Source organism: Lipophrys pholis (genome assembly GCF_963383615.2).
Source record: "Lipophrys pholis genome assembly, chromosome: 12".
NCBI lineage: Eukaryota > Metazoa > Chordata > Actinopteri > Blenniiformes > Blenniidae > Lipophrys > Lipophrys pholis.
In genome coordinates this window covers 11,073,728-11,098,564 of record NC_137641.1, presented here as the reverse complement: position 1 = coordinate 11,098,564, position 24,837 = coordinate 11,073,728, and the positions used below count along the sequence as shown (strand labels likewise).

General features: G+C 40.6%; 2 protein-coding genes across 2 annotated transcripts; one reads left to right on the top strand and one right to left on the bottom strand.

Annotated features, from left to right (window-relative positions):
- Window positions 1–6,430: 6,430 nt before the first annotated feature.
- Window positions 6,431–6,841, bottom strand: pmchl (pro-melanin-concentrating hormone, like; the record flags this gene model as incomplete). Its single annotated transcript, XM_080477759.1, has 1 exon — window positions 6,431–6,841. One exon carries the CDS (start codon window positions 6,839–6,841, stop codon window positions 6,431–6,433), a length of 411 nt encoding a protein of 136 aa, XP_080333885.1.
- An 8,713-nt stretch (window positions 6,842–15,554) lies between these two features.
- On the top strand, window positions 15,555–24,430 carry spag8 (sperm associated antigen 8). The gene is made up of 7 exons (XM_080477388.1): window positions 15,555–15,636; window positions 16,359–16,479; window positions 17,804–17,963; window positions 18,147–18,192; window positions 20,455–20,575; window positions 22,260–22,322; window positions 24,270–24,430. Exons 2-7 carry the CDS (start codon window positions 16,411–16,413, stop codon window positions 24,375–24,377), a joined length of 567 nt encoding a protein of 188 aa, XP_080333514.1. The 5' UTR covers window positions 15,555–15,636; window positions 16,359–16,410; the 3' UTR covers window positions 24,378–24,430.
- Window positions 24,431–24,837: the final 407 nt, after the last annotated feature.

Below are 24,837 nucleotides of genomic sequence, written 5' to 3'. Positions count from 1 at the left end.
GCAGGAACGGCGGGCGAGGCGAGCAGGCTTTACAACGTCTGCCTGCAGAGGATACAAAGTGCCTTTTAATCCCTCGATTAACTGCTGCAGTTGCGAGCCAAGCGTTTACAATCAAGTCAAACACAAAAACTCAGGGGGAAGCGGTCAATAATTAATGGCCTTGAGTTTTGCTGCCGTTATGTGATAATTAGGGGATCAATACCAAAGTTACATTCACATCTATTATTTTAGATGTAGTTATGTAAATAGTTTGAGGAGCTTGAAGTTTCCAGACATAAATACAATATTCAAACTCTGAAGCCATGATTCTCGCTGTGTAGTCATGAACCACCTCGAGGGTCTGTCACAAATCACGGGGAATTCTTGAGGCTTCTTGAGGTTGTAAAATTAGAAAACCGTGATCAAACACTTTCTATGATCTTGAGCAGACCTGGAAACTGTTATTGTGAAGGTTCCTGCATCTGGAACTATTGAGAAGCAGAAAGAGGCAGCTCCGATCGACTTTAAATTGCATTGTTTTTCTGTTTTCAATTGAGAAAAGTTTTCAGATGGCGTTGTTTTCCCCATACACGTGGAACCGCTGCAGACGATGTAGTCTATGTCGAGCCACTTTCAGCAGGGCTCCAGTAACACCACGCTGTTTTACAACATTGACAATGACTCAGTTTTTATTGATCAGTAGCCTTGTTAAAAATGTTGTGGGAGACTTTGCATAAATGGACAAATGCTACAAAAGTTGGATATTTTCACTTGAAAACGGTTTGTGAGTCTATAGTTCTATCATACTCTATTACATATCAAGAATCTCTTCCTGGTCTGGTGTTTTTTGTCTTTAGGTGATTAATACCTGGTGATCTGACAAACACTTACTCCTTTAGCAGAAGATTAATTACTTTCACAGTAAGTTCAGCTAAAAGCTAAACATACCCATTTAATATTAAAAAAGTGTTTATGTTTTGCAGTTTCCAGATGTTGCTCCTTCGCGTTTATCTGTACGCTCAAACTCCCTTCGTGAAACACTTGGAGGTGAAAAAGCCCAAAAGACTCGACTTGAAATTTGTCACCATTCTAGAGAGGGACAGTGGAAATTAAAAACTGAATTTCAACAAGTCCAAACCTCTAGTGGGTTCAGAGTCAGATGTTAAGTTTGTGGCTTGTGGCTTCTGTATTTCTGTCAGGTTTGGGAGGTTCTGATAGTGGATCAACACTTTGCATGGTATCCATCGCCATGGGTGTGTGCATATCAAAGTAAGTGATCATGTGGAGGGCTTTTATATATACCCCTGTTACACCTTTTAAAACAGCTACAGCGAGTTAGACATAATAACTGTGTTCATTATCTGAGATGAGACTCATAGACTAGGGGGTTTCTGCTGCCAGTTCAAACCAGACCAAGATGGCAGCTCGGCATATTCAAGCCCTCTGATTGGATCGTCAGAGAGTTCACTCTCCAGCGCTAGCTGACTGCATCTGTCGCGAGCTGCATGAACAAAAATATAGTTGTGTTGATTTAGTAGCAGTTTTATCAACCTACAAATTCCAAAGGAGAAGATAAAGAGATTTGGTGGGACATTTATTGTCAAAACAATTTTCAAGAGGGACTTTTCCAAGAGGTCATTGAACGCACCGCAGCGCTCCAAGAGCACAGAGGTCCGTTGCAATTTACTTGCCCTCTCTACAACTTCCTTGGCAGGGTTCAGGATTATGTTATTTGCCGTTATATGTTTCCAAGACCACGAAAAGCTGAAAAATGTTTGTCACCCTCCTCAACCCCCAGAAGTTTAGGGAATAGCAGCCGCTCCTTTATGCAGCTGCAGCAGAAGGAGAGAGGTCAACTCAGATTTTTTTCATGGTCAGAAACAGTCTTGGTCATGAACAGTCTTCGCCCCGGGACGGAAAACCAGCCAGGTCCTCCACTGGTGATAAAGGTATTTATTCTGGCTACACGAGTATCTATCTGTAATCCAAAGGCTTTTTATACTGCATTTCTGCATGATAACATGGTTTTTGTAGCCATAATAAGGTTATCGAGGGGTGGATTGACTCAGACCAGCACAAGTGAAGGCCTCGGTCTGAAATGCACGGCCCGCCACTGATTTCCAGAAAACACATCCTCCTTTCTGCTGACTCACTCTGGAGTCAGTGAAGAATGTGTTTCACTTATTGGCTGAAGCACTTTGACAGAGCCACAACAGTAGCTCTCTTTTTTTTTTTCCTGGTCTTTATGGTTTTGCTTTGCGAGCTTTGCTCACACACAGTCGGACCCCCACCGATATAAATCATGAAATGCCCTCATGCATTAAGTTCAAGCTAAATTATTAAAAGTTTCCCTCTTGTCTTGAGAGTATAATGCATCTCCATCGATCAGTAATTACAAAGTCAGGTTCAGTTCTGTTCAGTTTACAGAACCGAAGCTGGAATCCAAACTAAATGTTAACAAATCAAAGCGATTCCTCCTCTCCAACCAGCAAGACTCGTCTCGCTGACGGGAATAGAATTTATTGAAAGCATTTACCTAAAGCCTCTGTAAAGGTCAGACAAAGTTTAATATCTGCTATTTATTTTTCCACAGTATAATGTGAACATAATTGAGCTTACAAATAATTCGAAAGATAATTAAAAGTTCCTTCCAAAGGGCCCATGAGCAATATAATCTTGCCTCTTCTAAGCCACAGGTGAATGATTACATCCTCTGACCTTTCTCTCAGCCTTCTGCTACCTTATTTTTGGGACTTCCTCATGTCTGAAAGCATCAAACTCAATAATATCGCCACGTTTCAGTGCTGTTTTCAGTGCTTTTCACCCTCAGTAACTTAAATCACAAGACTTGAGTGATCACAACAGAACAATCCAGGAAGTATTACTCGACCAATTTCTGGTTTGTTTAACCATTTAAAGGGCACACATTGAAATACTTGGGAATTTCAAGAGTTGTTTAAGCAGATTTAGGCCTTTTCTTGTTTCTTAAAAAGACTTTTTCTTTTTCAGAGGTGTTGGATTTATCACTGGATTTGTGTCAAATATTGACCACAGACTGCCGAGTTTGACTATCGTACAATACGATGTGCTATTTGCAACATTGGAGTGGAAATACAACAGCAACTTGCATGAAACAGTCTCACACCTCATGAAGGGTGAGGTGGGGGGTGATTTAAAAATATTTGTATTTTGTTTTAAAGTGTTAAAATAACCTCCACATATGAAGAATTTTGTTTTAAAAGCATTGTATAATAATGTATCACAATTACATAGTGTGAACAAACAAAAAATACGACTATTGCAGTATTAAAAACTGGGTGAAATAAAAAATACTCAAGTTAGACATCAATTATACAAAACAGATTTAAATTGTACCATTTAATTTGATGAAAATATAACGTGTATCACTTCTGAAAAAGAGTGTGCACCTTTCATAATAAAAGCTGTATATGGTGCGCATTCAGCATACCACACATTGAGTCCCTCCCCCCAGGAAAATCAAGACGACGGCCTTGAACAGGTGCAATTTCTGCTTCATTGCCTTTGTCAAGCTCCAGGTTTCTGAACCATACAAGAGCACCGCTTCCACATTTGACCCAAAGGTTCTCAACTTCTCAGGGTTATTGGTGACGTAGACTGCCAAACTGGTTTCAGCATTGTGAATGCCTGCCTTGCTTTCTGAATGTGAACAGGGATTCCTGGACAAATCGCCAATAAGCTGAAAGCACATTAAACAAATGATTTCAAACGAAGGTCATTCTTAAAATATTTTCATCCTGCATTTGTTTCTATAGACTAAGAAACATCATTTACAAATGAGAAACATTTAGAATGAACAAGTTAATTTCTACATGTCTTGTCAACTTAATACCAGAGTTGCTGAGGACAAATATCAGGTTATTGTTAGTGAAAGCGCTTTGGTTGTTACACTTCATTTTTCATCAATGGGAGACTGGTGGATTTCAGTGAGCTTCCAGAAGCTCAGCTGGTGTCCGTCATCTCGGTGGTTTTGGTAGAAAGTTGGGTTTTTTTTCTTCTTTTTTTTCTTTTACTTGAAATGATAACACTCGATCTCACCATCTAAAAGCAATTGAATCTGATCATCTGGACTTGATTATGTCCTGGAAGATGTTTCATCCCTTATTCAAGTGGCTTCATCAGCGCATTAGTTCACAGTGTTCCAGAGACTAGCCGCTCTGACTCAGCCCAGTCAAACTCTTTCAAATGTTTTTAAAGTCTTGTTTGCACAATGTTTCAAGTGGAAACGCATCGTTTCTGCATTTTCGTTTTAGAAATGCTTTGCGTTTACACTGGAACATTTTGAAAATTATGTCTGTTAAACTGAAAAAGCATAAACGCAGAAAAAGTTGTAGTTTTCCTTTAAGGCCACTAGTGGGTGCTGTTGATTGTTTTTGTAATGAAACCACACACACATGCCAGCAGAGAACTATGTTCTAACATTAACAAGTACACAGACGTTCCTGTAGACAGACGACCAAGTTGGATTGTTGTTTCAAGTGACTGTCCACTATAAAACTACCAAGTCCCAGGAGAATATGGACTGGAAGTCCTGACACTCTGGAGGAAACATTCTTATTGTTGTCCATCTGCTCGCGCATGTCCAGAAGAACTATTACAGAAAAGTTGTTTTACCCCGTTTCCTCATTGGAGCATTTAAAAAAAGTTCCGCTTCTATGACTCGGAGCACCACTAACACGGACACCAACGAAAGATTTCCATTTTCACTTGAAAACATTAAATGTAAATGGGGCCTTAAATGATTCTTACCTTGACAGGTGAGAAAATATACAGACATCACTCTTACCACCAAAACAAACAAACTATGTACATATAAACCTTAAAATCCATAGTTGTAATGATTGATCAACGTGTTAATGGCAGTGAATGCGCTCAACTGGGAATGTTTCCTTTCCAACAGGGTATTTTCCCTGTTCCCAGTTGCAAGAACAGACTGTATTAATTTAATTTAATTTAATTTAATTTAATTTAATTTAATTTAATTTAATTTAATTTAATTTAATTTAATTTAAATTTAAATCTGTTGTTGAGTTTTGTGATATATTTAACAAGAGTGATTTATGTAGTATAGACTGGCAAGGGATAGCAGAAAAAAGGTAGATTTTTTTGTGTATCACCAACGGTCAGAAACAATGCCACATTAGATTCAATAATGTGACAGGAAAAGCACTTTGGTGATTGTGTGATTGAATGCGTGGACCATTTTTATTGGTATTTCAGAACAATGAGTCACTTCAGCTGCATGACTTAATAGTTTAATAGTCTGTATTGTATCATCAGGACTCAGGTGTGTTTCTCAATGAATAAAAGGTCTTTTTCTTTCCTGCCGCTCTCAGATGAAGGCAGATGTGGCTGGCACATCTTTAGCATTTACAAAATCACTTAAGCGTAATGCCTTCATCTCGGCAGAAGAGAAAAACGAGCTCCTGTGCTATTTCAAAACACTTGTCTAAAAGTTCACCGGGTTACATAAGCAGACCTACGTAAGAGAGCGATCATTTACCAGTAACCAGGATCTGATGCAACAAACTTTTCTCAAGCAAATCTGGAGGTCATTTGAGAAGAACGGCGAGTTCCAAGTCATTGGGGTCATTGAGGTGTCTCCTCGCTTCACAGATGTTTTTTCTTGACCTACAAAGCCTCCAGAAACGAAAAGTGCAAATCCAGCAACCTGTTACTGCTCCAGTGCAGCTGCTGGATGGTCTGGCCCCGAAAGACAGTTTGAAACATGGTAAATTAACTTTACTAGGAAGATTGAGAAGAACAAGACATTTTGTCAAGGGTTTTAAGATACTTTCGCTTCTGTCTTATCGTTTGACGGTTTAGAGTGTTAAACATGAAGAATGTAAGATGATCCATGTAAGATGTAGGGGCATTTCACTGTATTTTGCACCAGAAGGTTTCATTGAAATTGACTTTATGTTGAGATTGTTGTAATTTTCAGTAATAACTTTTTAGTTTTCTGAAAATAATATAGACGCTTCCTTCACGTACACAAAAACAACAACAACAACACAAAAAATTTGAATTTAAAGGTTATTATGACATTATTTCACTGGTCTGGCCTCTTCAAGATGAAATTGAGTTGTATGTGGCCACTGAACTGAAATGAGTTTGACACAGCTGCTTTAGATTTATTTGTTAAATAAGTAGTTTAGGAGCAGAAACGCAGAAACTTGTAGATTCTGTTGAATAAAAAATGTATCAGATGCTCAAGAAGTAAATCTTGACTTTCAACATCCCACCTTTCGAAGAAGACAATTAGCAAACATTACCAAGACATAAAGCAGAATTCAACAATATTTATTCTCTGATCTCACACACAGGTTTATGCTACAACACAGCATAAGACAGGAACGGGATCTAGTGGTCGTCGTTCGTTCTCCGTCTTCTTGGAACTGATCGAAATGTCTTAGACCTCCCAGCACGGCCGGTAGACGCGTCCCACCATGCACCTCATGGTGTCTCTCCTCAGGATGGGGCCGCTCGGGTCCTGTCCGATGTCTCTGTGCTCGGCGAGCTGGCTGTTGTCGTCAGCTCTCCGCTTATGGAAGGACGGCCCGCCGTGGAGCATCCGCAGCTCCCGCCACAGGCTGGGGTCGGCGGCGATCACGAGCACCTTCGGCCCTCTGGCTCTGGTCACAGCGGCCACGTCCGTGTCTCCGAGGCTGTTTTCCGTCACCTCGTCGCTGAGCAGTGAGGCGAAGACGTCCTGCTCCAGCGAGTCGCTGTCGGACTTGCCCGTGGGCAACGTCACTGACAGGGCGTAGCACTGGAAGAGGAGTGCTGCGGCGAAGACGGCCGACATTACCGACTGCCTCATGATGAAGATCTTGGAGGAGGTACGAGGCGTTGGTTCGGGTGGACGAACTCTTCTCCAGAAGCCTTGCTCCGCTGTTCTGGCTCTGCTGTCACATCATCGGCTTTTATACCCTTCAAGATACTGGAGCCACGTTGAAGCACTGGTCATCAGCGCTTCTCCCGTTGCGTTCAGCCATTAGCACTGAAAGGTATTTCAGTTGAACCCTTGCAGTGTTCAAGTATGTTGTTTTGCCGAAAAGTTAATTAAAATCTCTGATGTGGAGGTTCATATTGGACACGCAGCAATAAAACAGTGGGAATTCTTTCAGAAGGTGGCAACAAGAAAGACACGGATACAAAATGGCTGCCCTTTAAAACAAGGAGGATGGATTACTCTCCCGTGAAGCTCTTGTTGTCTCAGGTACTTGATGATGAAAGCAGCTGTATCATTTTGTTGTTGCAACAAGGTTCAATGAGGGATTTGATCTGGGATTAGGCAGCAAACAAGCAAACAAATGCCTCATGGAGTGTTTGTGTCTCCGTGGCGTCGGCTCTCAGCCGACGTGTAAGAAATGAAGAAAAGTTTGGAAGTGCTGGAAGCAGCTCTGCTCCTGAGGCTCCGAGCCAAAAGGAAAGGAAAGGTTGGTTTGATCTCGCACATCGTAATTACAAACCTACCTAATTATGGATGCCAGATGAACGCCATGGGAAGGACGCACGCCTGCACCTGCACTGGAAATGAGTTGATGTAGTGTGACTGCGACTCTTTGGTCAGGTTAAATAAGTTGGCGAATGTTTCTTCATGTCATCTGGTTTCCAGAAAAATTCTTACTTTCAACTCAACAGCACTCCCGACGACACGTTTGAAACTTGAGCATCTTTTTTTGAAACAGTCGTTGACACTTTGGCCTTGCAGCTAAAAGGTTTCTTATTCCAACCGTCAGGCTGAGGGAGCATTTCTGAGTGGAGCGACTATGATCTCCTTGTGTGTTTTTTTTTTTTTTTTTTTTTAGGTAATTCTGCTTCCTCTCACAATCCGAAGGCTGTAGTCGTGAGCGTGTTATCAGTGTAAGCCAGGTAAATATAGAGATGAGTGTAATTTACATACAGAATGAATCACATTTTCTGACATCATATGACATGAAGATGCGTGTATGTGTCACTTGCCTGGACAATGAATGGCACCAGGATGCATTATGGGAAGAAAGCACACCAGTAAAGATGCTGGAGAACCTTGGATACTACATATAACTCCTCCCAAAGCAATGTTGCAGATCATGAACACTTTATTTTAGAAAACAGTAGAATATCTTCCACTCTGAGTCTGGTTCTGCAGGTTTCATCCTGTCATTCCTGTCCACCATGACTTATGTTTGCTCATGTGAAATTGTTTCTCTCTGTAAAAGTGCCTTGAAATAATTGTGTTGTATTTGGTATTTGTATTTGAATGGCAATTAAAACTGTTTTATATATGAATCATTTGCATACACAATGCTAGGCATCAAAATGAAAATGAAAGCTTTTCAGTCATGAAATGTGATCAGAGAAGTCAAATTTTGATATTTGTGATCATGTTCAACCCATTTCTTTCTGACTTGTTGAAGGTGTGTCCAAAATATCTTGAAACTTCTTGAGCATCAGCCTCTTGAACTTGTCCCTTGAACTTAAATAGTCAGATAGTTGTATGGACGTCTCAGCCATGTTTAAATGTTCTCAAGTTGGTAGAAAGTTTGAGAAACAAGAGATTTTCTGTTGTCTTGCACAAGAGTTACCTGAGGAAATTTGCATTGCTTTCAAAAAACAGGCCCAAAAATTTGTAAAAAAAAAAAAATGAGCAAATTTTGTTAATATTGTGCATCAGAGTGGCTGAGGCTCCATCAATTGGGCAGGCCGTCTTCCACTTGCAAGGTTGAAGGTTCGATCCCTCGTCTCATCCCTCCAGGTTGAGTGGGTTTCGTGGCAGTCGTCATCGCTGGTGTGTGAGAATGTGACAAGATATTGGAAACTGCAATTTCAACAAGCACTGTATCAGTGAAATCAATTCATCTTTATGAAAATCGCAATTCAGTGTGATCCCACATGGGACAATGTTATAGATTTGTAGGTTTTTCCAGCTTTTTTATCGTCCTGAGTGGTTCTCTAGATGTCACATTAGAGCTGCACACACTTTGTATCACCAGCTGAACTCCCTGACCTCCTTTTTACTGGTGTGTCCACTCTGAATCCAACTATGTTGAAGTTAGTGCAAAGATACCATCATAAACCATCTTGGACTTTAGTAGATGGAGACAAAGAGTTTTGCGTAGGTCCACATTTCCCTCCGTCTTTGTATAAACAAATCTCTCTTCGGTTACCGGTTCAAAAACACTCCAGCAAAGTGCCCTGCATGTTCTCTGACACTTTGTTCCACATGTGTTAATAGAATAAGCCAATAATTTGCCCTCGGATTCCAGTAAAAGCAGGAGGAGGGAGCGTTTTCCATGTTTGCCTTCGGATATTAAGCAGCAGCTGTCTGCTGAAGGTGTCTGAAGACGTACGTACAGGGAGAAAGAAAGAAAGAAAGAAAGAAAGAAAGAAAGAAAGAAAGAAAGAAAGAAAGAAAGAAGAGGTTGAGATGTGTGCTGACCAGCTGACTGCGCTGATGGGTGCCAGCCAAAACACAAGGCCTTGGCTCTGGAGGTGGAAGGCGAAAAAAAAAAGGAAAAAGAAGAATCCCCAGTGGCTTTCAAATCGCAGCAACCCCCTCAGGCGCACAATGGCGCTTCTCTTCATGACGCTGGAGTGTTATTCCAGCTAGGTAAATACTGCGATCTGACAGCACCCAATGTATTAACACTCACAAATTGAATTGTATAGTTTAAAATTCCAAGGCGCTGCGAGCTTCCAGACGGTCCCGAGGTCTGAACAATTTCAATCTCGGGTTTCTCTCGCTCACACACAGGTTAAGGATTTCTGCACCGCAACATGCACACAGGACTTCCCTCACAGTGGCAGGAAGTCCTGGGAGCAATTCGCCGCCCTCAAATATACAGCTGCAGAAACCTGCTCCGATACCGAGGCAGCGGTGGAATGTAACTCTGCCATTAACATGGTAACTAATACTTAAATACGGTCCATGTGAGCATTTTCCTTTTGGTTGAGTATTTAGCGTCGAGTAAGGAACACAGCTCCTGTGTTCCTTACTTGATTTGGAGTGATAGGAGTGATATAGAGAATAGAAAGACTCTCCTTCCCCCTGGCATCGCTCAGTTAGAGATGGATGAATGCATTCATTGATTAAATCTACTTCACAAGCAGACAAAAAAAGATAAATACATGTCTGAAATAAAGAACTGTCACTTCTGTCACACATTGATTGAAACTCTTGTGATTAAAGGCCCGTTCACGCAACAAAGTTTTCAAGTGAAAACACAAAACATTCATTGCATTTTGGGGCCTGTTCACACGACTGTACACAAATATACCTCAGATGTAGACTTTGTAACAAAACTTTTCTCATATTTTATCCCACTGACATTGACAAGAAAGATGCCCTGCAGTAACATTAACATTATGCTTCATCCATATCTGTGATTAGTATTAGAAGCCTTAAATGTAGGTGACTTCATGTAAGAGCGTAACATAACGTAACATAACATAAAGCAACATAACGCAAGGTAATGCAATGTAACTTTATGAAATACAACACAACACAACACAACACAACATAATGTCAATTAATGTAACGCTATCTAACTAAACATTACCATAACACATTGGAATGTAACAAAACACAATGGAACATAACGTAACCCAACATAACGTAACCCAACATAATGTAACTTAACACAATGACTGGTCTTGCATGTTGGTATTTCATTTCCGCCGTTTTGTTGCTGCTTCTTGTTGACAACATTTCAAAACCTGTTTTTTTCAAGTGGTACTAGCAGCCACATTATAGAGCATCTTCCTCCCACTAACTGATGTAACTTCAGCTGAACTTGGTGAGTGAACTCGTCATCAGACTGAGCCACACGGTGCCGACAGCTCAGCTAATCTGTGTACAGGTTTAAAGATTTGTGGACAATATTAACTGAATGAGAAGAGTAACAATAAGATTAATGTTTTCTCACTTGCGGTGATTAGTAATAGAAATGTGCTCAGCGGCATGACCTGATGTTTGTTGTCATTCAGTTGTATTGATGCGTTCCCATTCATCTACACTCATTCATTCAGGTTGAGCATCCATTTGTGTTCTTTCGATATAAAGAGCATGAACCATGGAGCCAGTTTACTCCAAAAAGATGTTGTTTTGACGTGGCCTGAGAGATAATTACACGACACCACGTGACGCCAAACGGACCTTAGAGAGGCTGAAGATGAAAGTCCACCACTGCGCCGGGTGTGAGTCGCGCTGGTGGTCTGGAAGTAACAGCGGGGGGAAGATGAAAGTGGAGCGAGATGAAAGCTGATGTGGGGCCACGTCTCCGAGTGATTTGGCAAAAAACCAGCGGCGTCTCCAAAGAAGGGAGGGAGTCCGGGTTGCGAGAAAACACAGACCAACACATTCATGCCTCATCGATATATCTGCAGAGATGCTGGTCGCCATGGAGACGGTCGGTACACATGCAATCACAATGTGGTGCAAAAATAGCAGCACAGGCTGCTGTGTGTCGGAGACACATGTTGAAAGTCCTGTGAAGAACTTCTCTCTGCGCCATGTTTTTGATGGCGGAATGAAGGAATGATATGTCTGATCACCGTCCAACACACACTCCTCCTCACCTCTCGACCACACAGGAATCAAGAACTTTATGCAGCGAGGAACATGTTCCAAACATCAAAAGTATTGGGGATTTTTTCTAGGAGAATGTACTTAAACTCTCAATGAGTCACCTACTTTTGAAACATACTGTCTATATTAGTGTTTGACTCTAAAAGCCTGAATGCAGAATGTCCTCATCAAGAATGCATCACGAGCAATCATGACACACCGATACCAGTATCCGGTCTGATACTTCATGGAATACTCGCACTAGTAGAGGATCCCATCCCCGATACAACTTGGTGAGTATTGCGGAACGTCATCTGTCAGTAACGTCAACAGCTGACGAAAGAGTAATATATTTCCTTGTTTCATTTCAATTTTAGAAGTGAAAAATTAGATAGATCATATGTCCATATAATTAATACCACCTGTGTGGATTCTGCAGATATAATTCCACGGCATCTTGGAAAGGAAAATCCTCCTGTCTGCTTTAGTATTTGAACGCACCAGGATGAGTCAGAGAACTATTAACCAATCAGAGGCCGCATTTCAAAAGGTATAGACCACATGGTATCAAATGACCATTGCTCGTTACTGGGCGTAATACAAAACCGGAAGTCAGTTGTGCGTTGTGTACACAAGCTGATGATTCGGTATATTTTGGCGAAAAAAGATGAATTCAGGCAAAATTAGACGGTGATAAGTAGTGATGGCCATTAAAAGCATATTTTAGATGCTTTCAGCCTTCTTTTCCGAAAATCGAAGGTCTAAATGACGGCTGGACGACTCGCTGCCGAAAACCATGATTGAGGCTGATATTTAGCATTTCATTAAAACAATAAAAATTGATATGAGATTAAGTAAAGATTACCTTCTAGAGGAGAAATATTCAATATTTTTGATGTCATATTGTATGTAATTCTTTGCCATCTCACAAGCAGATGAAAGTGTTTATTATTCTAATCCTTTTTGTGAACAAAGAAATGAACAAACAGGTGTAGACGTGTGTGCTGATGTGTCCGATTCCTGAATAATATGGATCTGAATGACTTGGGAGATCATCATAATTTTTCTTTCGAGGTACAATGATGGAAATATGATGATGATTCAATTCATTTTGTCTGAATAGTTTCCGATCAAAGGTTGTGTAGATCTCATTTGAAAAATAATTTTTGTTCTAGGAGCGTTCCTATATAACGCTTTGAGCTCCACTGACTGTCAACGTGATGTTGCTCCTGTGCTGCAGTGAATGTGTTACTTACAACCAACAAACACCAGGAAGCCATAGAATAACGGTTTGACACCCAACAGTTTGCACGCCTTTCACAGTCATCAGACCCGGGCGTGGATGTCAGACTCCATGCTGAGAAAGTCGACACTTCCAGACGCTCCGGCCGTCTTGACAGTTTCTCCTCTCGCTGTTTCTCAGCAACACACTCTGCGGTTTGTTCCTGCGGTTCATATCCAAGGAAACAAGCAGCGAGTGTTGAGTTTAGCAGCCGCTGCATGGAAATGAATGAACGGTACGCGATCGCCAACCATCGAGGACTTGAACAAGGTTACCGAGCAATAAAAAACTAAATTTGAGTTTGTTTCTCTGAAGATGACTCTTTGATTAACAGTGGATTGTTTTCACCTTCAGAAGAAAACTAGAGAGTGAGTGAAAACATTCTGCTTCATACAGAGTCTGCAGATTGGAGGTGGTGAGAAAGCACTCAAGTGGGTTTGTTGATTTGAGGATAGAAGAGTACGCATCACAGTAGACGTCTTATAACCCCTAATGTGGCGCCAAAAGGCAGTATGGAGGTCAGTAAAACACAAGATACCTAATAAAAGAAAGTCTTTTTGACTGACACACCCAAAGAATTGAAATACCTGAGGTCCCTACTATTAACTTTGGCCCTATTAACATGTTTTCAGAGTAAACTGCAAACTTTCATAGCCTTATGGCTGCCCTTGAGCAAGACACTGAATCCCAAACGGCTCCCAGTGGATGCGCCGAGCTTCCTGCGTGGCGGCCACCTCCATTGGTGTGTGAACGTATGTGTGAATGGGTAAATGTGATTAACACTGTAAAGCTCTTTGGGATCCATTAAATTAGTGGAAAAAGTGTTATATAAATGAACTCCGTCAACCATTTCTAGAGTGTGAGTTGACCGACAACTGCCTTAATAGGTCTAAGAGGAAAGTTACGGATACATAAAGTTTGTACCACTTTGTAAAGTTTCTGTTTTACCTTCTGGTGGGTAAAACTATGGAACAAACTGTGTGTTGAGATTGAACAAATATCCTTGATTCTGTCGAGGTGCAGGGTTTGGTGATGACAGTGAGGGTTTGTTTGTTTATGTTTTGATCGATGGATGAGCTGTAATTTGTTGTAGAAAATTGTAGCTGCTGATGTTTGGGTGTATCAATGTATTGACGTTGATGTTAAATAGAACATTTATTGTTTGAATTAAAAATGTATTTAATGACAAAGATTTTCGTTTGTCTCGTTTCTGCACTCCAAGAGCAGAAATAAAAGAAATAAAACCACGCTGCCAGAGGTGGCCATGATACCGTCAAGTGGGAAATAAACTTTTCCAATTGGCAACATTCCAATTTCTCAGCTGAAAGAACAGCCAATAAACATCTAAAGACTTTAAAATTACAAAATGAATGAGGCAACTGCAAGTGTTCATAAATGACAAAATAATAATGTTTTCTAATTAATATATTAAGATAGATATGAGTTAATCTCCGCTTCTTAAGTGTTTTAATCATTATTTCTTTTCTGGGAAAAGCCAAGAAGAAAAAGATGTTTTATTAAAGAGACTTATCTTGTTCAATAAATTAGCTTCATGTTTTTATTCATTTAAATGATCTTAGTTAATTAAATCTAATGAATCATGCAGTCAGATGATGATCTGTACATTTAAACTGTTCACGTTTCCATGTTCTTTAACATGAGCTGTGAACTTGAAACATGTGATTTTCGTTGTGAGCAGGACGGAGTGTACAATGTGCTGTGATTGGATGAATCAATCAGGGATTGGATGTGAAGTCAGTAGCCAGGTGATCAAGTGGCAGGAATGTCATCCTTGTTCACTTTAATTGCACCTATTGGGACATGGCTTTCAACCACAGCCGTCTCCTGGAGACCAACAGATCTGCTTCTTTGCACATCGAGGAAAAATGTCTCTGTCAGACCAGCTTTAACCATTTTAGACTCACTAATGCACTTTAACAGGCAGCATTTTATGTTTCAATATTGAAAATAACACAGATTTCTGAGCAAGCATAGAGGTTAAATATTTATATTTCATTCAAATAAAAACTAAAGAGGTGACTACATGCAGAAGAGGGTAAAATCAAAGATTTAAACCATCTGACAGAAGGTATTCTATCGACCTGATTGTTGTGAAATCTGGTTACTTACTGATTTACAGTGTGTGCTTGGTTTTCTCTTGGAATTACTGTGTATTGCTGTGTGAAATTTAATAAGGCCAGAGCACTCATTACAGAAAAACTCAGTCCACGGTACATAAAAAAAGCTCCAAAATGTAACAGAAAGAGAAAAATAACAAGCTGTAAAGTGCAAATAGAAAAGGAATGCACAAAAACAAGAAGGTGGAGGAAATAGAAAAACTATCGGTTCCTGGTTAGGCATGAATGGTGAATAAATTGTTTTATGAAATGTTTGTGGAAATACAGTAATGAGAAAGTGGAAAGTTGGAAATGTTCAGACAAGGAATGATCTGAGCTAAAAAGTTTGGAAGTTACCTTGTTTTATTGTAATGTTTGTTTGTCTTTCATTTACAGAATCGAACTTTTCTACTGTTCCTGTTGTCACGTGAACACTCCTTATTGGGAAATGGGACTTTTTCGTTTGATAAAAGCCAAAGTTCCTCGCTTCGTTGAACGCACCATGGCACGGAGCGCTGTCGTCGCCATGGCGACACTTCCGTCAACAGAAGGAGGCAACACGTTGGATCAGCTGTTTTCTGTTTGTGACCGTTTGAGACTCGAATATCTCAGCTGTGCTATAACAACTACACGGACGTAGCACCTGCTGAAACAAAAGCCACCAGGTTAGTATTTTTGAACCCTACAACACGAACGTTGAGTGATTTTTCACCCGGGCAATTATTGATATTTTTGGACTGGCTTCAGCTCCGGCAGTCTGAACAATGTGAACCATTCAAGAATCAAACTGTGCAGCATTTTTGTTAAAGACATTTCTGCTGTGTTGTAACTTTTTAATATATTTTAGGCTTTTTATAATATTTTAACTATTCTGCATTTTGTTGAAGATGATGATGATGATTATTGTTTTACATTTTTGATGGCCTAAACATTTTCTAACCTTTGTGAACATTTGCACAAACTTCAGAGGTGGTGAACCATTTTATATTTTATGGTCATTGTGCAAGTATCTGGCAAAATGGCTCCATAGCGCCCTCCACATTACTTTCACAATTGTAAAATCTACAACGAGCAACATGTTTAACACGTTTCACCTATGTAGAAGAAATGTGGTAGACATATGCAGCACAAAAATGTCACTGACACACTGTAAATGGATGGATATTTATTTATTTTTTATTCTTCAGCCTATACCTCTTAAGATTGTCACCAATTTAAACCTATTCATAAGATATTTAAACTTTTCCAAATTATTTTTAACATTGAAGTGGATGGGAAAACCTTTCAACTTACCTTTAAACTCCTTAAAATTTGAATCACTGCAGGTACGCCATACTTTCAGGTGGAGATTTCATTTAACTTGTTGCCTCGTCGTTCCATTTTTCAGGTGATATTCTCAACGTTAGTAACAAGTTGTTCAACGCTTCTGGTTGGATGCAATGACGGAACAGGAACGAAAGGAGCAAAACAAAATTGGAAAATGTCTGTTACACAACTGGGTGGAAGAGGTGAGTCAAGAAACTGTCAAATCAAATGAATAAAGACTGCTAGCTACTGTTAGCTACAGAGATGCTAACATAAACCAATTGAACTCAAAACAGATTCTGTTTTTCAATCAAACCCACAACATCAACTAAGGAGCCCCAGACATGACTTATGAACACTTTGAATTATGGCCACAAGTTACCATTTTGTCGTCATAAAATAGTATCTCAGGCCACAATTTACTATCATGGCCATATACTTTGTTGTTGAAATACTATTTAGTGTAGTGCTTTAAGTGGGCCGAATAGTTCTCTCGATATTTTTCATGTGTATAGAGTATTGTTCTCTGCACACGTCTGAGTGGTTTCATTACTAAAACAAGCAACAGTGCCCTCCCGTGGCCTGGCATACTAAGTACATCATTGTCAGTGTGTCCACTGCTACAGCGTAAACACATTCCTTTTTTTTTCACGGATTAGGTATTGTCACGTGAGATGTTGTTGTGTAAACGGGGCCTTATAGTAACCACAACAATGGCGGACGACATGCTCCAGGTTGTGCTGCAGAAGCTACTGATAATAGTCGGTTTAATGAGGCGATATGTTTGATTTGTTGAGTACGTGGAGGAGCAGGAGTATTCTCTTCTTTTTAGTGTTTGTGGTCTCTCTGTGCTTCTGTATTTTTGGTGTATTTGGTGAGTCACAGCGCCCCCTAAAGGACGGGCATATGTACTACATCAACGGTCTTCAACCTGTCGATCGCTATGGACAGGTCAATCTTTGGCTATTTAAAAGTCAATCTGTACACCAGTCAACGCTTTCATGCAAATCATCCCTGATGGGGTTGTCAGCTACAGCACATTTTTCACATACACACTTCTTCTTCATTTGTACCACCTTTATAACAAATGAAGAAGAAGTGTGTAGGAGGAGACTCCAGGTCTCTTCCTGTTGCAACAGCAAAAACTGTTCTGACACCGGAAGGCTCTCAATCACATCATATTGTTTGCCTGAGTTGCCGAAGAAGACAAGAGGATTAAACAACAACAACAACAAAAAAACAAATGGTTACTAGATGTTTTAACGTAGTATGTAGTTGTTCACTCTAATTATTATTATTTTGCAGGACTGAATTCTTGCTTGAATTTTATTTTGGAACTCACATTCCTATGTTTGTGTTTTTGCTTTACGCATTTTAATAGAAAAATACTGATGGTTTCCTTTATTTATCAGAAGATTGGATGTTTGGAGTTTCATAGAGTGATGCTGAAATATAATTCGGTGCACTTCTGTGTTTACAAAGGTAATGACTCCACCTGTGAACATGTCAACTGTGTCTTTTCCTCAGAGAGCCGTTGCAGCTCTGGACACAGCGACGGAAAAGAACCAGATCCAGAGACGCGGACACATCGGGATCATCACCTTAAATCAGGAGGCCAAGATGGAGAACACCACCACCCTGCGTACGGCTTATGCTCCTCCGAAGAGTCCCGGAGTGAGAACGAAAAGTACGTGTCTTCATCTCCCAGCATCCCCAGAACCACCTGGTCCTCATCCAGGTGGAGGAGTCTGGCAGCACGCGGAGTTACAGCGTGCACACAGACACTGACCTCTTTTCATTTGTACTCAGACAATTTGCAATGCCTGTTCAGCTCATTACCTCCTGTTCTCTTTCTGTTTCCATGATTCAGGCCTCCGACGCGAGCTTTTGGAAAAACACATCGCACAGATGATCAGGTAAATGGACTCTGAACAAGCCTTCTGAGGCAGAATGAACACTGTGTGGATGTGGCGTGTTTGCGGAAACGGCCGCAGCTGGAGGGGAGCGTGTCGGAGCGACGTGATGTAATATTTACACGTCCGGCTCTGGTTTGGTTTCAATCGCAGCCGCTTTTAACTGAGAAATCACATTTTAACGGTGTTATTTCACGCAGGGGCTCGTCGTCCTAATGAGGGGCAATAAAATCCAGCCCCTGCACGTGTTTTTTTTATCAACGTCGCACGTAAATGAAGCGGCCATAAAGAAGAGAAAACCTCAGGTCGTGTGCAGCAGCAGTAAATCTCCGGTGTGTTTTCTGTTGTGTTGCACTTGAAGCACAAGCAAGCTCAAAGCTTTAGTTTTGATGCATCTGATCTGTAAACATCACACCATTCTCTTTTGATGGCTGAATAGGCGATGCCCACTGATATGATGGGAATAATTAGAGTGTGCACCCCCATCCATAGCGCTGGTCCACCCACACTCTTCTTGTTTGCGTGCATCAGGAGTGTGTGGGCTCCGGCAGACTGGCTGAGCTCCACTCTGCGTCTTCCCGCACCTGCAACAACTTTCACCTTTTATTCTTCACTTTTTCAAGTGACGGCGGCGGTTCACGGCAAGGCCTCCGTGTTTACTTCACTCGCATTATTTCTTATTATTAGTTACATGCAGAGGTGGGAACAGTCGCCCTATTATAGCTTCATCTTCTGCTACTTCTTGTTGTTATTTCCCAGATAATTAAACTATAGAGATGTTTCATTACTTAAAAGCGGGTTATGAACTGTCGATGCTTATATTGTTTTCCAACTATGTAATTTTAATCAGATTTGTGCAGCATGTGATCGTTTTCCTTTTATAATCATTAGTTGCACCTAAGCGTGCCAATGATTGGAAATAATCACTAAGATAATACTTTTGAGAGAAAAAAACTAATCTGCTTTAAATGTTGTTGACAATGATGGAGACTTTGTCTGAGAAAAAAACTTTAAATGTAGATTTTTTTGTACAGATGGGTTCAATCAAATCAAACATGTAACTACAATTTTGAAATTGTTATTTTCTGCGACTTGTAATTGTAATAGAGTCCATATATTCAGTACTTCAATTCTTCAATGAATTTTACCTCAGGAGCCACATACAGGCTTGTTTAATGTCTAATGACCTAAAAATAACAACAACTCCAATGTTTTTCTTTTGTTTAAGTGCAAATGTGTGCGAGTAGATCCTCAAAAAGCTCATATTTAATGCAAATTCTACTATCATAAACAACTTCAAATGCTTCAGCAAGTTACTCATTTGTGTTGCTCATTAACAAACTCCTTACAACAGATCAATTCACAATAATCTGAGAATCGGCACTGGCCAAAGCCTTCAAGATTCTTGCTCTATTTCTCTTTCTCTTGTCACGCGACCGGCTGCTCGATTACGTAGCCTACATATCTAACGTCTCGCTGTCTGCACGGGCACAGCGTCGTGGCAGAAATGGCTTGAGGAAGACAGAAAATGGTGTTCCTCCAACCGAGTAAAGTTTTGATATTTTTACAGTAATGTGCTACATTGCTTTTTTACCCATAAACGTAATGCCATTGCAGTAATGCGTTACTCTGTAATGCAACACTTTAAACCTTCTGGTGTTTTTAAAAAAATCACCCTGACAGCAGGTCTTTGAGGCTAATGCTAGTTAGCTAGCCTTCATAGCAGCATCGCTGATATCTCAGTTCAGGTCTCAGTGTTTTGTTGTGTCTGCTACTCCAGAGAAGTTTGTTTAAAAAAATTATTTTCTTTGAAATGTTCACACTTTTCTTGATGGTTTGGCCGAAATTGGAGCCTGTCGTGGGCCGGTGTTGGCCCACGGGCCTTATGTTTGACGCACATACATAAAACATGCAAACGCCACCTAGGATTGCAGTACTCCAGATCAAACCCGGTCATTCTTACAGTGAAAACTTGCCGGTTCGTAATACATCTGTTAGATATGCACATCTGGAGTCCTATTGCACATAATTGTATTGTTTCTAGCAGCTTGTTAACAGGTTTAAAGCCGCTTTGTGGTATTAATTTGATTTCCCTGCCAGTGTTTATGATCGCTCCACCACAGGAGGTGAAAACACCTGTCAGTGAAACGTAAAACACTTTATTAATCATTTAATTCATTGATTTTATCACAGTGAGCAGCTTGTCAGAGTAAGAAACATTTAAATGTCAGCGAGTGGGTGTTGAAAGTTTTATTGCGTTCGCAGTGAGAAGAAGAAGGCTGAAATGGACCAGCCGGTTGACCCAACCGAGTACAGCTCCACCACCCAGAGGGATTTCAACGCCCAAGGATTCCTGCCACTTCCACTGCGGTCCACTAAACAGCACGTAGGTTCTCCCAGTGTTCTCAGTGTGGGTACGCAAGCATGCAGGTTCACAAGCAGGTAGATCACATGTGCAGAGGTTCAGGCAGAAACATCTCCTTTTATTGGAAGCATGTCGAAACAGCTTCAGTAAGGGGAAATCAGCGTCTCACACCAGTTTGATATTTGGTTGATTCATCAGTTCTTTAGGTCTGAAAACTGTATGTGTACATATAAGCGGCTATATTGAAGTTTTCAAATTGATCGTAAGAGAACAAAGAAAGAGTCATTTAAGAAAACTGAGTTTTGGAAGTGGATTGGTACTACTTACTTTAATAAAAGTTGTTAATTATCAAAAAGATATTCAAGAATAATTCTTGTCACGTGTCTGTCCAGAATAAAGCACCACATTTTCTGTGGTGTACAAATTCTTCAGGTAGATGTTAAAAAAATGAGGAAAATAATCTGATGTTTTGCAGTTTTGTTTTATTACACAATATCTGAAATATGACAACACATTTTTAAAAAAGAATGTTTGTTTTTGTACTGGAACCCTGCAGTGGCCCCGCGTCTGCTGGCGTTAGAAACCCCTGTTAGACAGTCTTTCAACAAGGCTGAAATTTAGGTTTTTCTTTTCCTTTTTTCACTTTTTTCTTCTTTTCTTTTCCTTTTCTGCTTTTGCTTTTGTTTTTCTTTTCTACAAGGTTGAAATGTAAGCTGTTTTTTGTCTTTTTTTCTTTTTTCTTTTCTTCTTTTCTGCCTTTTTTTGTGCCTTCCTTTCTTTTTTCCTCTTTTTTCTTTTTTTCCTTTTCAATTTTTTGTATTTTTTTTTTTTTTAATTTATAGTTCAGCTTACTGTGACTGTTGGAGTTTGAGGCCTCTGCTGTACAGTCTTAAATGAGGCTAGAATTTAAGAGGTTTTGATTGTTTATTTCTCTGTTTGTGTGTTTTCTTTCTTTTCTTTCTTTTGAAATTGAAACATTAGCGTTCCGCGTCTCTGTCAATACAGACCGAGCTCTCACAGGATCCTGACAATGTTTATCTGAAGAGGAGCTCTTAATTATAGATCATCATTATAGTGCTGAATATGTCAGTAGAGATGATGACCGGTCTCATTTTAGCCCGGTGATGGAGAAGCTGTCCGACATGTATAATAATAACAGCCATCAGACTGTGTGCTGACCACTGATGCTCAATTGCTGTGTTGAACTAAGCTGATCTGATTATCGTGAAAAACACAGTGGCTCGATGTGCTCTGCAGACTTTTTCAGTAAACACTGATTCTTCTTTCTTGTGAGTTTCTCAAGTGTTTTTGCAGATGTAAAGCTTCCTCCTCCTGAACCACAAAACATTTCCAACAGAAGAATCTGGGAAACCAGGTGCGCTTGCAGTGTACGGCAGGTTACCATGGTGATGTGCCTCACACGGACGGGAGCGTAAAAGAAAACACTCATAAACAATCTTTATGATACCGTGTCAGTGTCATAAACAGGCTCCACATCATTTCAGCACTAATCCTCAAATCCTTATTTTGCAGCGATATGCGGCGTGCGTCTGATATTTTTGCTGGTCTTATTGTAAACACACGAGGATGGCATCACCGTCAGGAGCTCACAAAGAGTTCACATCAGAAGCTGTTTATTACGAAACTCCTGAAAATCCTGGGCTACAGTGCAGCTGGTTTTCACGGCGGCGTCTCTCTTTTACAGGGTGACGACCGCAAAAGCGAGCAGGCGGTGACATTCTGGAGTGAGAACTACCAGCGGATTCAGGTGTGTCACTCGCTTCTGTTGTTGTTTTCTTCGCTTTTTGTATGAGCACATTTACTTTCCTTTCTGAAAGATGTAATTAGGCTCTCACCTAATGTGCAGGGTATAAACACATTTCATTGGATGTTGTGAAAACAAACAGGACAGGGCAAGGGGACGTTATTTCTATAGCATCATTCAGACGCAGCTCACAGAGCTTCACAAGGAGATAAAGGAAACACATTAAAACAAGGTGAATAAGAATCCCAACCGTGAGCCATTGAGATTATGAAAACATTCAAATAAAGCCATTAGGAAAGGCATACAAAGGAGGATAAATAAAGTAAAAACTTTATCAAGGTGAAAGTAATAAAATAAGTAAAATGTATAAAAAATGTTCTTATCCATTTACTAAAATGGATATTTCCCCCTCTACGTTTTCATAATAAACATTGTTTATGTCAGATGGTTTTCCAAAAAAATACACAAACCTGCATCAAAACCTTCCTATGCTACTATGAAGATGTCAAACCTATAGGTGGCAGTTTAACGAGACGTATAAAGTCATGCCAGCCTATCACAATCCTGGAAAAATCACAACAATAGAATAGAGAATAGCATGAATTACCTCCGGTTCCTTCAGTGATATTTTTAATTTTTTGTTAAATGATTGTAAATGCAAATGAGCCAAAAGCTTTTCTTAAGCTATATTTAAAAAAATATATGTTTTTGGGACATTTCACTGTATTCTGCACCGGAAGGTTTCATTAAAATTGGCTTTATGTTGACATTGTTTTCATTTTTGGTAGAAATTGTTTGGTTTTGTGACAATATAAACATTCTCATCACGTATACTCGGCGCCACGACCAAGACAAACTTCAAAGTTCAAATCTAAAGGTTATTCTGGCACCATGTTACCGGTTCGGCCCAGTCAAGATGAAATTGGGTTGTTTTTGGCTCCTGAACCAAAACGTGTTTGACATCACCGCCACAGAGTGATTGGCTGGAGCACTGAGCTCCATGTCACAAAATGATGCACGCTACCGTGGAGTTGGATGTATTGGAGGAAAATATCAAACATATCAGGGTTACAGCAAATAAATCTGAACGAGCAAAATATTAAGAATTTTTTTTTAAAATCCCCTAATGGAAGATGATCCGTCACAACGTCAAAGCAGTGAGAAAAATTAAGAATGATCTAAAAGAGTCTGGATAGATTGCACGACTTAAGGAGAGGAACAGTTCTTATAACTCAGTCCCGGCTGAGAAAAGGCTTTTCATCACAATATGAGCGTCATCTGTTGAAGGCTGCGTCGGTTTCACCTCCACAGATCACAAACAATGAAAAAGGATCATCCCAGTATCTTCATCCTCTGAAACCTATGGCTTATATTCTATATTCTCTCGTGCTCTTAATCGATAGTCTGTTTATATGTTCGTCTGTCAGGCTGCTATTTTACAGCTTTGCATGACTCCCTAAGTCATATAGTCCATTATCTCCATGTACCTGCCGTTTACAGTTATACGGCTGATTTAAAACCACACTCGCAATAAGCAGTGTGATCCATGTCAGAGTGGTTTTTTTATTTTTTTTTCCAGCCACACGATGAACACCTCAGGTCTGCAGTCCGTCTGTACATGGCGTCTGAGTAGCAGTTTTTTTTCTTCCTTCTAAAATCACCGTACAGTCGCTAATGGCACCATAGAAGACGTCAGCGCAGAGCAACAGCAGCGGCAGAGAGCATTTATCTGCCGAGGTCAAGGGAAGGATGATTATAGACTCCACTCGCAGCTCTCTCTCTCCCCCCGTCATTGCCTTTCTGTGCAGGGTGCTCACTCTCTTATTATCCTTGTGTCAGATTCTCCCGTCCTGATGGCTCTAAGTTGCTTTCAGAGCGCGGGGCCGCGAGGAGGAGGCGGAGAGGAGCGGTGCGGGTCTGACAGTATTCTGCTGTTGTTTTGTGTCGCAGGGTGTGAGTGCCGCGCCGAGCTCCAAAGCACCGTTCAAGAAGTCAGCTCAGTTCAGCACGCCCATCGGCGAGCGGCTGGACGAAGAGGAGCTCCCGCCCGACAGCTGATTCAGTGTCATTACAACACTCTGATGTCAATAAACTACGACTCCCAAAAGCTGAACTGTGTACAGTAAATATGTGAAGATGCACTGGTATGAACTTTAGACGAGGGCTGCACCGATACCGATATCGGCTAAACAAGTGGTACCGTCCCTCCGTACGACGGGGACAAAACAAACCTGCAGCAGATTCTTTGCTGACGTCGTGAAAAAACGCAGGCATCAGCGTCGTGACATTTGAACTTTAAACAAGCCAATCAATCTGCGGCGTGAATCAAACACACGGACGAGTTGCTTTTTTATGGATTTGAGACGAAACATTTGGGCTCCGTGTTTGACTTCTTAAGAATGTGCGTGAGACTCACGGTATATATTGATCCAGAGTAATCATGGCAACACACAGTGCCGAGAGGAGCCAGCAAACACCCGCAGCAGAGAAACTGTCTTCTGTTCAGGCCTTGTTGCAG